At 57.4% G+C, this 14,361-nt stretch overlaps 3 protein-coding genes across 7 annotated transcripts; 1 reads left to right on the top strand and 2 right to left on the bottom strand.

Annotated features, from left to right (window-relative positions):
• Positions 1-763: 763 nt before the first annotated feature.
• On the bottom strand, positions 764-7,346 carry BTBD19 (BTB domain containing 19). Of its 2 annotated transcripts, none has more exons than XM_086385184.1 (8): positions 5,836-7,346; positions 4,333-4,546; positions 4,185-4,238; positions 2,604-2,663; positions 2,436-2,504; positions 2,231-2,362; positions 1,981-2,106; positions 764-1,862 (listed from the first exon to the last, which is right to left on the bottom strand). In XM_086385184.1, exons 1-8 carry the CDS (start codon positions 5,919-5,921, stop codon positions 1,728-1,730), a joined length of 876 nt encoding a protein of 291 aa, XP_086241310.1. In that variant the 5' UTR covers positions 5,922-7,346; the 3' UTR covers positions 764-1,727. The 2 variants fall into 2 exon arrangements, with proteins under 2 accessions (XP_086241310.1, XP_086241321.1); XM_086385195.1 differs by lacking the exon at positions 4,185-4,238 and adding an exon at positions 4,063-4,168 and having other exon boundaries at positions 2,604-2,670; positions 4,329-4,546; positions 5,836-6,290.
• Positions 7,347-7,348: 2 nt separating this feature from the next.
• On the top strand, positions 7,349-8,785 carry DYNLT4 (dynein light chain Tctex-type 4). 3 transcript variants are annotated; one of them, XM_086385221.1, is made up of 3 exons: positions 7,349-7,406; positions 7,831-7,902; positions 8,273-8,785. In XM_086385221.1, the coding sequence occupies exon 3, from the start codon at positions 8,320-8,322 to the stop codon at positions 8,674-8,676; it is 357 nt and encodes a 118-aa protein (XP_086241347.1). In that variant the 5' UTR covers positions 7,349-7,406; positions 7,831-7,902; positions 8,273-8,319; the 3' UTR covers positions 8,677-8,785. The 3 variants fall into 3 exon arrangements, with proteins under 3 accessions (XP_086241347.1, XP_086241343.1, XP_086241336.1); XM_086385217.1 differs by lacking the exon at positions 7,349-7,406 and adding an exon at positions 7,423-7,458; XM_086385210.1 differs by lacking the exons at positions 7,349-7,406; positions 7,831-7,902 and having other exon boundaries at positions 8,017-8,785.
• Positions 8,690-13,573, bottom strand: PLK3 (polo like kinase 3). Of its 2 annotated transcripts, XM_086385164.1 has the most exons (15): positions 13,269-13,573; positions 13,025-13,132; positions 12,814-12,930; positions 12,550-12,679; positions 12,380-12,467; positions 11,506-11,601; positions 11,220-11,418; positions 10,981-11,107; positions 10,685-10,776; positions 10,352-10,445; positions 10,132-10,215; positions 9,876-10,038; positions 9,622-9,751; positions 9,310-9,423; positions 8,690-9,202 (listed from the first exon to the last, which is right to left on the bottom strand). In XM_086385164.1, the coding sequence occupies exons 1-15, from the start codon at positions 13,476-13,478 to the stop codon at positions 9,011-9,013; spliced, it is 1,944 nt and encodes a 647-aa protein (XP_086241290.1). In that variant the 5' UTR covers positions 13,479-13,573; the 3' UTR covers positions 8,690-9,010. The 2 variants fall into 2 exon arrangements, with proteins under 2 accessions (XP_086241290.1, XP_086241299.1); XM_086385173.1 differs by lacking the exon at positions 11,506-11,601.
• Between the last annotated feature and the right edge of the window lie 788 nt (positions 13,574-14,361).

The following is a 14,361-nucleotide window of genomic DNA, read 5'->3' as shown; positions in this document are numbered from 1 at the left end:
ATGGGGAGTCCTCAATAACCAAGAGAGGAAATCCAGGGATAGAATGCCAGTGTATTTTTTTTTTTTTTTAATTTTTATTTTTGGCTGCGCTGTGTCTTCATTGCTGTGCACGGGCTCTCTCTAGTTGCAGCAAGTGAGGGTTACTGTTCGTTGGGGTGTGAGGGCTTCTCATTGCCATAGCTTCTTTTGTTGCAGAGCACAGGCTCTAGTGCTCAGGCTTCAGTAGTCACAGGATTGAGGCCTCTAGAGCCCAGGTTCAGTAGCTGGGGCCAACGGCCTTAGTTGCTCCAAAGCATGTGGAATATTCCCGGACCAGGGATAGAACTCGTTTCTCCTGCATTGGCAGGCAGATTCTTATCTACTGTGTCACCAGGGAAGTCTGAGGACCAGTGAATTTTTGCAAAGGTAGTTGTTGAGAGAAAATTTGCTAATGTTTGGAACCACCAGTATTTTGAGTGCTCTAAAAGTGAAACAGATTATATTTTGTCCAGAGGGCAGTGGGTAAATAGAGAAAATAAAGGGCGTAGGGCTGACAATTTTAGACAGGTCAAGAGGCACTGTGGGAAATGGTTGGGGAGGAGGTCTCCACTGGAGTGAAGGCAAGAAGATTAATAAGAACCTGTGGCAGTAATTCCTGCCACAGATAGGACTGGTTGAACTGGGGTAAGAGAACTGAACCAACTGGAAAGATCTTGTAGGAAAGGAAAAATAATTTTCCCTCTATTCTCTGAGTTCTTGGCTGAGACCTTTGTAATGAGACAGCTTAACCAGAGAAACAAAAATGGAAGTTTATTAACATGTATATCTCACATACACAGGGGAGATACCCAGGGAAAATCAGTAACTCCCGGAGGTGGCCGAAAATACCTGCTTAAATACTTCCTTCAGCTAATGACGAAAGAAAAGTGAGGAGGCCAGATATGGGAAAGCCGTCAGGAAAAAGCACCGAAAGCAAGGTTTATTAAGCAAATCTTAGTTATTTCACAGGAAGTCTCCTGTAAATTAGTCATCCTTCTGTACAAAGAGGGCGACACCCTTACCAATGTAGATTTAGTTTATAAAAATTTCCCCTACAAAAGGGTAACTTTTCTGTTTTCAAAACGTCTTCGTTTTCTCAAAATAATCAGCTTAAAACAACCCTATGCCAAAACAGCATATTTTGGGGTGGCATATTCTGCTTTCAGTCTCTTAAGAAATAGAAGCCATGGGAGGCAAATGTGAAGAATAAAGCTAGGATGACATCTAGGTTTCTGGCTTTGGCACCCATGGAGATGAGAAACACGATGGGGGCAGAACTGGGGAAAGATGAGGGACAAGCACAATTTTGGATTGAGTCTTAAGTGTCTGTGGGACATATGGAGAGAGATCGCCAGGAGCCAGATCTGGAGTTAAAGAGGGGGCTGAGTTGAAAAGATATGTGGGAATTACAGGAGTAAAGGAGGCGGGCGGTAGTGCTCAGAGACAGGCTGTAGAGCCAGAGCACGCGGGCACAGAAACTGCTTTCGGGCTTTGCGCAGGGTTGGAGGCCAAGGCTCAGCGGAAGAGCGCGGCGTTCAGGCCCGCCCACCGACGGAACCTCACCCATAGCGCCTGCGTTTGGCACACACTGGTCCTTCCCGCCCCGACTTGCGAAGCATTCTGGGAGCGGAAGCCCGCTTTGAGCGCCGAGCGTGTTGGGAGGTGCAGTTTAAGAGAGGCGCAGAATGCTTCGCAAGTCATGGCACTGGTCACTTAAAGGGCAGATCCAAAAAGCGATGATGCTCCCGGGGCAGAGTGCCCCTCCGGCGGCGGCACGGGGTGCCCCGGGCCGTATCCCCTCTCCGCAGAGCATGACACTTCCACGCCTCCACGATCTGTTCCACCTGCAAAGGATGCGAATCACCGCGGAGTCCCGCAGTGCCCACCTTACCCCGCAGACCCTGGACCACGCCCCACTCGCCTCCCCCAGCACGATCCGAGACGTGTTCCCCGCGTCCGCACCGGGATGAGCGGCTCCCGCCGGTTCTGTTCTTCCAGGGCGCTCAGCTCTGCCGGAGCCAGCAAGGCCAGTCTCAGCTCCCGCACCACCGGGGCCGCCACCTCGGCCACAGGCCGCTCTAGCACCGCCTGCGGACGTCAGCACTGAACCTGGGCGGGCGGGGGCACCTGCCCAACCGCCTGCTCTCCTGGTTCCTGCAGCTAGAGCCTCTTTCAGCACCCCTACCTCCCACTCCCTTCAGCCCCTGCTCACCGCGCCCACGCGCGCCCAACTCCGGGCTGCCAGGACGAGCTCGGCCTCATCCACACACAGCTTGTCGCTACGCAGCAGGGGCAGCAACGCGGGCGCGGACAGCTCCAGGAAACCACGGGTCCGGAGGGTCTCCTATGGGTCCGCGATTGGGTCAGGGAGGAGCAGAACAAGGGGTGTGGGCTGGGGAGTATGCAGTGGGGAGTACCTGGCTGTGGGCCTCAATGAAAGCCACACAACGCTCCTGCAGCTGTCCCAGGCCAAAGGTTACAGCAACCTGAGAGCAGAATGAAGGAGGTCAGGTTGGACATGGAGAGGCCGGGCAGCCCGGCCCTCCACACCGGAACCTCCTGCAAGCCTGTCCAGCAACACCCACCTGCAGGGCCTCGCAAACCAGCTCCACGTCCAGTGCCTTCACCACAAACTCCAGGCACAGCTGGGAACAGAAACGAAGGTGGGCTGTGCCCAGATGTCCCTGTTCCAAGGCCCCAGCCCCAGGCCAGAAACAGTGAACAGCCTTGGAGCAGTGAGCCACCCAGGCTACTAGCAGCCCCAGGCCTACGCAGACCTCCCAGGCCAAGGGAGGCGGGGAATCACAAGGCCTGAGACTAGGAATAGCAAAGCCAAGCCCAGCAGCCCACCTTTTAGTACGTTCCTCACTAATCAGACTAGATCAGAGCCGTGTGAAAATTCCACTCTCCTTTTCTTTCAAGACACTTAACTTTTCCCACACTTTTCTCTGAACTCAAAGATACTATTTTAACCAGAAACTTGAATTCATCTGTGATATCTCCCTCTCACCCCCGACTTCCAGAAAAGCCCTGGGTAATGCCAGTTCACAGGGTCAAACCAGCCAATCCTAAAGGGAATCAACCCTGAATATTCACTGGAAGGACTGATGTCAAAGCCAAAACTCCAATACTTTGGCCACCTGATGTAAAGAAGAGACTCACTGGAAAAGACCCTGATGCTGGGAAAGATTGAGGGCAGGAGGAGAAGGGGGAGACTGAGGATGAGATGGTTGGATGGCATCAGTGACTCAATGGACATGAGTTTGAGCAAGCTCGGAGATAATGAAGGACAGGGACGTCTGCTGTGCTGCAGTCCATGGGGTTGCAAAGAGTCAGACACGACTGAGCCACTGAACAACAACACCAGTTACTAGTGCAACCTCAATTTCTACAGCAACTGACCTGTAAACAGTGCCAGTTCCACTTCTCTCAAAGGCAGGCATTTCTCTCCTGGGCAACCACTGCCACCCCTGTCCCTATGGGACTGGTGAGCCCTTCCCATGGCTCCCAATCCCTTCTCTTCTTAGCTTCCAAATCCTCACTACCTGAAACCTCCACTGAAACTCCACTGCCCTCTGGGTAAAGGAAGTCCAAATTCTTGAAGGTCCTACAGGAACCAGCTCCTGGCACCCTCTCCAATCTCATTTCCTCTCTTCCTTTCACACTCTTAGTCCTCTTAGTCTAGCTACACTAAATGTCTCACCAGTTCTTTTTGTGCCTCTGTGACTAGAATACCATCTTTCCTCTCCCCGCTGAACAAAAATCTTACCTATTCTACCGGATGCAACACAAATGTTTCCTTCTCCAGGAAGTATTCCCCTCTTCTGCTTCGTGGTGAGACTAGAGAGACTCTCTGTACAGTCTCAGCACCATATGCCCTTCTCTGTCCACTTCTTATGCCACTGGGTTAAGCGTTTTTCTTGTGCCTCTCTTTGAAGAACAGGGATCAAGGCTAGCTTATCCTGGTATCTACACCCCCATATGCCCCCACAGGGCACACATATCCTTTTGCGCATAGGCATGCATCAATGCCTGTTTATATAGAGATACCCATACTTCTTTCTGTATTGGTGCACATTCCTCTCCAGGTTAGTGGGTGTGTGAGGCAGGGTGTGAACCGCGCCCATAAGAGGCAGGGGAAAGGAGACGGCTGCCCATGAACCCACCTCTCGAAGTTCCTCCAGCCCATACTCCACAGCCGCTGTCAACACCTCGAGCACCTGCAGAGTGGGTGGTTGGCATGGTAGAAGAGAGTCTTCCTGCCCCTCAGCCACCCAGAACTTGCCCACCCAGACCCTTGCCCAGTGGGCTCACAGAGTGGCGTTGCAGCTTGGCACTGTTGGTATACAGAAACTCCAGCACTGCCAGGAAGGCCTCAGCTGGCACGGTACTCAGCACCACAGGGCTAGGCACCCCAGGGCCTGGCTCTGAGCTCAGAAGTCGCTGGAAGAAGTTGCATCTACACGCCAGCAAGCACCGGTGGGCAAACACCTCCTGCCGTTCTTGACCAACCACAAAGCGAACATCACTGTGGGAGAGAAGGGCAGAGCGCCAGAAAGAAGAGGCTAGAGTCTCTGTGTAACTCTAGACTTTGCCTTTGCCCTCTCTGGGCCTCCGTTTCCTTATCTGCCATATAAGAGGCAGTCCCTCTAGCAAAAGGTCTGGGTCACACAGGCCGGGTTCTAAACACAGCTCCAGCTAGGCAAGAGAAGCCTAGGGAAGAGATTTCGGACCTACTGCCTCTCAGGTGTCTCATCCCTGAAATGAGATGCTCATCCCAAACCCTAGGGTGGCTAACATTAGGTGGCTATGTTTGATCACTGAGGGGGCACCAGGGCTGAAACAAGATCAATCCCAATGTCCCTCTCCTCCCCAGCCTGTGACTCTGGTGAAGGGAAACTCTTTTTGGCTTCTCCAGACTGCAAACTCAGCCTTTTCAGCCTCCTCCAGACAGGAGGGGGGAGGAGGAGGGTGTGGAGGGCACTGACTGCAAACAGACACGTCAGTGATGCACTATCATGGGGCCAGACCACATTTTCCATTTTCATGATCACTTCCGGCCCCAGCTGCTGAGCCTCTGAACAGCACAGTGGGTAAGGGACAGATGATGAAGCCTGAGCTTCCTGGAGCCTTCTAGGCTCACATCCAAGGCCTGGGGGGCAGGTGGGCGGTGGGGGCGGGGGTGGGGGGGCGGTCCACTGCTCAGACCAGACTGCGACGCCCAAAGCAGTAGGGTTACAGAAATCGCCAACCTGTGGGAGGACCCCAGCTCTGAAGCGGTGGAGACAGAAAGCCGCATTCTGGTTCCTCTGACCGGCCCTGCCCCTGTACTTGGTCCCCGGTTAGAGACACTACAGGCAGTGAGCCCCAGGCAGTGCGCCTGAACTACTTCCTGTCTGTGACTCTGGCTCAATCTCTTGAGCTTTGTTCCCCTTATAAGTCCCCAGTTCCCAGAATAGGATTGTCTGCTCCTCTGCCTCCCCAGGGAGGCACTCAAGTTACACTCCATTTCTCGGGATCCAGAGGGCAGAGGGCTTTTCTCTGCCAGGAGCCCAAGATCCAAAAAAGGAAGGCCTTTCCCTGAAGTCACATAGCTGCTCTGAGCACTAGTCCCCACTACCCCCACCTCTGGCTCTCAGGCTATCACAGATACTGCACGATCAGTAGCCATCCTCTACACTCCACTTCCCCAGGCTGAGTTCACCCGGGAGGAGGGTCAAGTCCTAATTCTCCACTTCCTCTGTACTCAGATTCCTCAGAGTCATGGGTCCCAGCAGAGCCAGTTAGGGAAAACCCACAGACAGGTGCCCCTCTCACCTGTATAAGGGGTTGTTGACGAGGCTCCGGAGTGCTGTGGAAAAAGGCGCGGCCTCCCCATGCACAACCAGTCCTGGGGTCTCCATGTGTGGGGCAGGGGACTAAGCAGGAGGAACAGCCTAGGAGGCTTGTTATGTGTGGGAGAGACAGTACATGGAAGGAGCAGGAGGCCTGGCTGAGCCCTAGAGCTGGTGAAGAGCTAGAAAGGCCTGAGAGGGAGGGGTAAGAGATCCAGAGGCCTGTTTGCTGAGAAGCTAAAGTTTAGGAATGAGGCAGGAGAGGCCCAGAAGGCATCAGCGGCCAGTGGAAGAGGCTAGAGGCTTGGGGACTCAGGGAGGGGACCGAGAGAGGCCGAGGTGGAGCAGACTGGACTGGGGAGGAGAGGCTGGCTGCGGATGAGGCCCCAGCTGGGAGCCTGCCCAGGCAGCGCTGGGGTGGGAAGCCTGTGGGTTTCCACGGAAACTAGAGCCCGGCCAGAGAGGAGGCCCCGCCCAGCTCCCACAGGCCCAGGGAAAACTTCAGCCCTAGAGGGGCCCTAAGCAGAGTTGGAGGGTCTTAGCATCCTGGCCCTTGCCTGTCCAGGGTTCAGAGTTCAAATTTCCTGCCCCTCTCTCCCCTCCCCCTACAAGCATACAGGTTAAGCAGACCTGAAGAACTCCCATTAACAGGGAAAGTCCTTGTCCCCGTGGACCATTTTCAGGGTCCAGAGCTGGCTTGTTTGGGAGGTGGCAGTCCTGGGCCTCCCAGAGAGGGGTCAAGTGAGGAGGTGTCAACACTGACAGAGGCATCATGGTCTCTGGTGTCCCTGAAGTGCAACCACAGTGCGGGTTGGGGCAGTCTGGGCACTAGGGCACACAAGGTGTGGACAGCTAGGGCCAGGGGCTAGGGCCAGGACACTTAAAAGTTAGGTCAGCAGGATTCACTGAGGAGTGAAGTCATCACTGTTGCATCAGATCTGAGTTCCAATGGGTCTCCCTTCCCCCTCCCCCAGCCCAGAACTGAGGAAGTCATCCAAGCCCCACCCTAGCTGTATACAAGGAACGGAAATGTTTGTCCTAATTGAGGCTGATGGGGAGACGATAGGCCCATGACGTGCTCCTTCCTGTAGGCCCGGATCCTGATTCCTGAGCAGCCACCCCAGCAGCCTCAGGGTTTCCCCATATCCCAGGCCTCTGCAACTTGCTCACAAGTAGAGAGCCAGCCTTCACAAGGGGAGAAATGGACAGTGGCTCAAGAGCCCTGGGGTAGGGGGACACCTTTCTGACCAGAGCCCCCTCTACATCTGCCCCTTCACTCACACTTGTATGCCCTTAGGCTCTAACCCCCTGTTGATCCCCCTCCCCTGATGACTCAGCCACCCGGCATTAACACATGCTTACAGTAACACTCCCAGGTTAAGCTGGAGCCAGGACTGGTGAGAGGGAACCAGGAAGAGGAGTGAGTGCTTGCCCAGCAACCCGGGGCAACTCCACAACACAGGCAAGGGGCCCTTACCCTCCTACCTGCCGGTCAGGCCAGCTGGGCAAGGGCTGTTGGAGAGCACCTGGAGGACACAGCTGCAGGTGGCTCAGGTGCCTAAGGAGTTTGGGGCAGAGGGCAGCCCTCCCAGAACTGACTCTGGAGGTAGGGCCGGAAGCCAAAAACAGGCTGGAAGGACCATCCTGAGTCACTAGCCCCAGGCTCTGCCAGACACCCTAAGAGCAGGGAGGGGGTGGAGGATGGCTGGATTCAAGACTCAAGGGGGCTAGAAGGATCTGTGGGCTGAAGGAGCTGGATCTGTCTGTCCCTCCCTCTGGTTAGGGGGTGGAGGCGCCACTGTCTAGGCGCAGGCAGAGGGCAGATACATCCGTTTCTGCTGGTGAGTCAGATGGAGGGGAGGTGTACTTGGAGCTCATTTTTCTAACGTCCATAGTGCTCAGGTGAAGTGGAGCTCAGGGGGTAGGGAGAGAGAGATGATACTCTGAGCAGCGTCCATTCCCTTGTTGTCCCTAACAGCCCTTAACGCTCTAAGCACCCAGGAATCCACACAGCTGGGAACTATTTGATTCACCGGTCCGAAAAACACAGGTAAGGAGGGATTAGAGGGTAAAAACTCATCACTAAGTAAGAGACTAGATGGTGTACAAAGACAGCTAGTGAGGGCCACCCCATCCAAGTGTGGGTCTTCCAGCCGGCAGGTCCATGGCTGGCAGGCCTGTGGCCCCCGGACGCCAGGAGGAGGAGGAGGCCAAAGATCATGGGCTGAAACTATCAGCAGCGCGGCCTCTAGGCCACCTGCCCAGCATTGATGAAACCCGACCAGCTGGCCTGGGCCCGGCCTCCCGCCGTGGCTCCGTGCTAGGTCCGGTCTTGTCCTTTTCACGCCGCAACTCACTGGCTGGGCCAAGTGCAGGCCCTGGGGGTCGACGCCCATCCCTGGGCCCCGTGCCCCCTCTAGGCTCGCGAGTCAGCTTCTCTGGCTTGCCCCTGGCACCCGCCCGCCGGATGGCACCCTCGTACCGCACGGAGCCGGCGCCGGGGGAGCGCTGGGAGACTGCGCGCGCACAGCAGGCCCTGGAGGCAGCGTTGGCCGAGGGACTGCGGGACGCATGCTACTCAGGCGCGGAGGCCGGGCGGCTGGCGCAGGAGCTGTGCGAGCTGGTGCGCAGGCGCCTGCGCGAGCTCAGCCCGCCGCGCTACAAGCTGGTGTGCAGCGTGGTGCTGGGGCAGCGCGCGGGCCAGGGCGTCCGCGTGGTCAGCCGCGCGCTCTGGGACGCCGCGTGCGACGGGTTGGCCTCGGCTGCCGTCACCAACGCCTCGCTCTTCGCCGTGGCCACGGTCCACGGACTCTACTGCGAGTGAGGAGGCCTTCGAGTTCTGCAAAAACGGTTTATTATCCCAGAAGGAGGCCCTTCGTGGGGCTCACATCCCAATAAATAAATGTCAATAAATAAAAGTGGTCCATAAATAACGCCCCCTAGTGGGGGGCTAAGGCTCAGGCTTTTCTTGGAGAAGGGGTGGGAGGCCGCCTCCAACCCCAGTAAAGCTGGTCCCTGATTCCCTGGGGGATTCGGCCCGGAGCCCCCAGTGAGGCACCAAAGGAACAGGGAGGGCCACAAAGGCGAGGGCCAGAGCCTGAGAGGCACAGACCTCAGGCCTGAGGGCTTGAGAGGTGGCCGGGCCTGCAGACTCTGGCCTAGACCGGGCAGCGGTCCCGGAGCAGGCGCAGAGCATAGTGAAGCCGCTGCCGCAGATCTGGGGAGCAGCCCAGCTGCTGAAGGTGGGAAGCGAGGTAAGTACAAGCACTGCGATTTCGGGCCACGAAAGTCACAAGGAGGGGCTCCCAGCCACTGAGGATCAGCTTGGTGTGGTCTCCGTAGAAGTTCACCTGTGCACAGGAGGGCGGCACTGATCAGGGCCTAGGGCCCAGATCGTTTCCTCCCCAGCACCCTGGACCTCCCAGTCCTCACCCCCAACTCCAGGCGGAGCTCTTACCTGAATGGTGCCATCACTAAAGAGCATGAGTAGGGCCTGATCGGTCTTGACCCACTGCAGTAGGAGTGGGGGCACAGGCACCTCCACCTCTTCCACACTGGGCAGATCTCCACCCTGGGAACAGGGGCCAGTCACTTGTCTGACACCAGTCAGTCCTCTCCCTATTCATGTCTCCCTTAGAGGGTCAGCTTCTAGCTTCAACACCCACCCCACTGTCCACCTACCCCCAAAGGGGACTAGGAGGGGATCAGGATGTGTTAGTCCTGAATGTACCACCGCCCCCCACCCCCACCCCAGACCCAGTCCACAAACCTTCATGAGGCGCTGCTCCATGTAGGAGGCGAAATACTTCAGGACACCCAGCTGAGGCTGCAGAGCCCGAGGCACGGCACCCACAGAGAAGGAGAAGTGCTTAGTGCTGGTGGGGTTGTAGTGCACAGTCCTGGAGGAAGCAGACAGACCCCCTCCTCAGAGACTGCAGGACCAGGAGCCCAGGAACACACACCAAGTTGCAGCACCGCTGAGTACAGAGGCCTGGATACAAGGCACCCCATGATAGCACTTACTTTCTGTTGGCCGACAGGGCCATGTGTGTGCCGTTGTTGAAGAGCACAGCCACACGGCGGCTGGACAGTTGATACCCAAAGCCAAACTTGTTGGAGTAGTCAACCCACTTGCTGACCCACACCAGAGGTTCTGGTTGTGCCAGGGGAGCTGGGTTCTGTTCAGCTGTCATAGAAGAGGTAGGAATGAGGACTTGTTCCTGGCTTCCCAGTAAAAGGACTCCCACCACCATTCACACATGCCAGGCCCCAGCCTCACCTGGGGGCATGAAGGCCAGGCAGTTTCTCAGAGCACAGAGGGCTGACTCCACCACTGTGGCCACAGTCAGACCTTCTTCAAACCCTAAAGGGAACAGGGCACTGAGAATTAGGCAATAATCCCACAAGCCCTAGACAATGACTCTCCACCCACCCCTTCCCTCAGGGCTTGGACTCAGCCCCCGCAACCTTGAGCACCCGTCACCCTCCTGGTGGCTCACCATCTCCACTGCTTGCCAGCGTCCCACGGGGTGAACTGTCTTCAGGTGCTGTCTCTACCAGGCTGAGGGGGGCTGGACCTGAAGCTGCTGGAGCCTGGAGAGTTGGGTAGGGGAAAGGAGTGAGACAGGCCCCGAAATCCAGATCCTTGAGAGTCCATGGCTCGCCCTGCCCTGGCACCCCGGGCACCCTAGGTCACCCTGCCTGACCGATGAGACACAGCCAATTAGGCCACCACGAGGCTAGATGCTTCACCAGCCTCTTTTATCCCAGGCTTCCAGCAGCTGCGAGGGTGGGGGTGAGTCAGGGGAACACCATCCACGTAAGCACCTCACCTCGGGCCTGGCATCCTGATGGCCAATGGACGTCCGAGTGAGGCCATTCACCAAACAGGAGACCTCGTCTCGCTCCTCCGGACGGTTCTTATCTGGGTGGGGGGAGATAGAACCCTCAGAATCCTGCCCAGACCCCCTGCTTCCCGAAGAGATGACACAGTTAGGTGTAGCCAAGTGCCTGTGTAATGCATGCTATCCCCAGGGGTCCCCAGGGACCCTACACTCACACCCCCACATGTATGTGACAAGCCCCCTGCTGCTCTGTACCCTCAAATCCACTGATGTCTCGGACTTACTCTTATTCTTCTTTCTCCCAAAGAGGCTCTTGGTAACTTTGACAAACAGAATCCTAGCTGGGTTAAGGGGTGTCAGGTCTGGGACTGTCACACAGCTGCTGACAGGGAGCCGGTCCGGGGTGTAGCCCTGAGGAGAGAAAGCATGTGAGCAGAGAAGAGCAGCCCAGGGGTCCTGTCACCTGCTCCCAATTCAATCTCTGGGGAATCTGCAGACTGGCTGTGTCTGGGGCGCCACAAACCTTGGTAAAGAAGTCGTGGCGCAGGATCTGGTCAATTGAGGGGCGGTCTTGGGGTGAAGCTCGAAGGATGGCGGCCAGGAGCTGCCGGGCAGGCAATGAGAGGCTGGCAGGCAGCGTGTAGTGAACCTGCTTGATGCAGCGGTACGTCTCCTTCAGGTCAACGGTCTCAAAGGGGGGACTCCCACATAGCAGCGTGTACCTGTGGGGCAGAGAAAAGGTGGTCAGGAGTGAAGTGGAACATAGGCCTCCCAGGCACCCTCTGTGTACACATCACCCTGGCACTCACATGACACAGCCCAGGGACCACACATCTGCCTCCGGGCCATGGCCCTGTCTCTGCAGCACTTCTGGGGCCACATAGTTGGGGGTACCACAGATGGTCCTGACAGGGGATAGGGAGGAGGAGAGGGCAAGGTTCAGAGGCAGCCTGCCTGGCCCCTCATCCCTGCCCCCACTGAGAGTCCAGACAAAGCAGCTGCCTGTCACCAAAGGCCAGAGAACTCCTGTTTGTTCTGAGACAATGGAGCCGGGGATGGCAGCTGAGTCCCTGCCCACCCGCCTGGCCCAGCTGCTCAGCGACTCTGCAGGACTGGGGAGTTCCTGACCCCTAACCCAGCCCCTCCTCCAGGTCAACAGAGGGTACATCACTGATGCCTTCCTCCTTCCCCTACTCCCACCACAGGCGGTCACCTCCTGTGGTCTGTGCTGTACACACTAACATCAACTGTCACACCCCCCATGAACACTACTGCCACACATGCTGTGTTACACTCCCAGTCCTCATGGCCACAGCAGGGTTTTCTGACACAGAGTGTCATGTCCACCATCTCCACACTCAGTCTGTCTCACACACACACTGCTTATGTCACCATCCACACTCACACACAGGACTGGTCATACCTTCAAGAATCCTTACACCCCATCCATCTTAAGGACTCAGACACCCATAGGACCAGCAGCCTCTCCACCATTCCCAGGAACCAAGGCTGCCACCGCCACGTTCACACACACACACCCACACACACCACCCTCCCATCAATCACACGGTCACATCAGGCAATCATCGTGCCTCCTACAGATATATACTCAGTGTCTGTCACTCACGTCATCTGTGTCACACAGACTGTGGCCATCCCCCCCGCCCCCACCCAAACACTCACTTCTTCCTATGCTCTGGGGGCTCCAACCGGGTTGCCAGTCCAAAATCCCCCATCTTCAGTTCCATGTTTTCAGTGATAAAAAAATTTCCTGAACAGGGGCGGAGAAATGTGTCAGACGCCTTTTTCTCTGCCTCCCCAGCCCCCCCATCCTGTTGGCCCAGGAGTCTCACCTAGCTTGAGGTCCCGGTGCAAGATGCCCCGCTGGTGCAAGTACTTGAGTCCGGAAAGGATCTGCCGAAGGTAGTAGCGCACCTCTGGCTCCAACAGGGTGTGCCGGGCCTTCCAGATGTGGGCCAGGGACTGCAGAGAGCGGCGGCCTCAGCCCCTCGTCCGCCCTCCCCGACCCTCCCTCCGTGTGCTCGCCGAGGAAGAACAGGGCTCCAACTTTGGGTCTTAAGGTCCCTACTCCCTCCCCTACCTCTACCATCCCTCACCTTTCGGCTGCAGAGCTCCAGGAAAATGTATATGTTGTCAGCATCCTCAAAGTGGTGCGAGAAACGCACGATGTGGCGGTGCTGCAGGCCGCGGTGCAGCTCAATCTCGTTTAGGATCTGCAGTGGCGGCGGGGGGTTACCATCCGTCAAGGGCTCCCTCGTCACCGTTCCCACCCCACCCGTCGCCCGTTGGGCCTGGGCCCTGGCTCACCTTCTCACGCTGATGCGGCTTGGTAATGCGGCTCTGCGAGATGACTTTGACCGCGTAGGCATTGCCGGTCTCTGTGTCAGTGGCCTCGTAGCAGCGGGCAAAGCCCCCCTATGAGGAGAAGGCATCAGGCAGGTCTGGCCCGCAGACGTCCCCATGCCGAGGCCAAACGGCCCCGCCCCGCTCCACGAGGGCAAAGAAGTCGGCAGGGCTCCCCTACCCTCGCTGGCACCACTCCTCAGCTCACCTTGCCCAACAGGCGGCCTTTGAAGTAGGTGCGGCCGCTCCGCGGGTCGGTGATGAGGCGCCCAGGGTCCGGTGCCGGAGTCTCGGCCAGCACCTCTGGCTCAGATCCAGGCTTGGGACTTCCAGGCGGCCCGGGTCCGGCCGGGGGCGCTGGCGGGGCGGCCGCACGAGGGAAGGGTCGCGGGGACAAGAAGCCGGCCGCGGGCTCCATGCGGGCGGTGCGGCGCAGCGCCGGCCAGGCTAATTTCTGGGTTCCGCCAGGCCCAGACGGCGCGAGGCGCTGCCAGGATTTGCTACGCCGCGCTCGCGCCCCAGGGAGCCCAGCGTTTTTATCAATGAACGCCTGCCCCCTCCCCGGCGTCTCATCATTAAGAGCCCGCCCCCTTCATGCGAGTCACCGAGAAGCCACGCCCCTCATCAGGCCTTACGTCAAGAAGAAGCTCCTCCTCCCACCCGCGCACCCAGAGGCTAAGCCTACTGCTCCCGCCTTCAAGACGCAGCCATACTGCTAGTCACCATGTGGGTGGCCATCAGGATGTAAGAGCCAGCTTTGTCCCTGCCCTCCTACCTCGTCCTGGTGACTGAGAGTCCCTCTAATGGGGGTCCTTTCGCCCCCCATCCTTGGGGGCTTATGCTGAAGTCCGAGGGTGCCTGGGCGTATGGGGAGTCTCCTCAGCAACTAGATGGACCACCATTCCAACCTGGAGGGCAGAAGCAGGGACGCCGCTCACTTTTGCCCGAGTTGGTCACCAACCCTTTAAGTGCGCGAGAATTTGCGTTCGTCCCACGCTCTTGGCCAGAGACCGCAGGTCCAGGCCAGTGCTGCCCCCTTTAGGGGCTGAGAGGAATTGCATACTCGCAGCTGGGCTTGCCTGGAGTGGGGAGTGTGGGTGGAAGCCTGAGCTCCTATGCTGAGTCTTGAGATCAAACAGCCAGGCATTCAAGGCTTTTGTAACGGGCTAGGTCACATCTTCTGCTACCCCTACACCCACACCCTTAAGGGGCAGATCTCATGTTCTGGAGGGGTGCCTATTCTCTTTCCCTGAAAACATCCACTGCCCTGCGTCCACAGCCAGAGGCCAGAAAGTGAAGAA

The sequence above is a fragment of the Bos grunniens genome, chromosome 3 (assembly GCF_055505025.1).
Source record: "Bos grunniens cultivar Pamir isolate PY7600 chromosome 3, Bosgru_T2T1.0, whole genome shotgun sequence".
In the NCBI taxonomy this organism is placed as follows: Eukaryota; Metazoa; Chordata; class Mammalia; order Artiodactyla; family Bovidae; genus Bos; species Bos grunniens.
The sequence above is the reverse complement of the archived record's forward strand: the minus strand, read 5'-3'. Positions and strand labels throughout refer to the sequence as shown.

What these genes read in the sequence shown, in the direction of transcription:
- BTBD19 (XM_086385195.1), bottom strand. Translation starts at nt 5,921, where the DNA reads ATGGAGACCCCAGGACTGGTTGTGCATGGGGAGGCCGCGCCTTTTTCC. An exon ending in GCTGCAACGCCACTCTGTGA is followed by an intron (nt 4,169 to 4,328) that starts GCCCACTGGGCA and finishes GTTCATGGGCAG; the next exon opens with CCGTCTCCTTTCCCCTGCCT. An exon ending in GGCGGGAGCCGCTCATCCCG is followed by an intron (nt 1,863 to 1,980) that starts GTGCGGACGCGG and finishes CATCCTTTGCAG; the next exon opens with GTGGAACAGATCGTGGAGGC.
- DYNLT4 (XM_086385210.1), top strand. Translation starts at nt 8,017, where the DNA reads ATGGCTGGCAGGCCTGTGGCCCCCGGACGCCAGGAGGAGGAGGAGGCC.
- PLK3 (XM_086385164.1), bottom strand. Translation starts at nt 13,478, where the DNA reads ATGGAGCCCGCGGCCGGCTTCTTGTCCCCGCGACCCTTCCCTCGTGCG. An exon ending in TGGAGCAGCGCCTCATGAAG is followed by an intron (nt 9,424 to 9,621) that starts GTTTGTGGACTG and finishes CCCTGTTCCCAG; the next exon opens with GGTGGAGATCTGCCCAGTGT. An exon ending in TTAGTGATGGCACCATTCAG is followed by an intron (nt 9,203 to 9,309) that starts GTAAGAGCTCCG and finishes TCCTGTGCACAG; the next exon opens with GTGAACTTCTACGGAGACCA.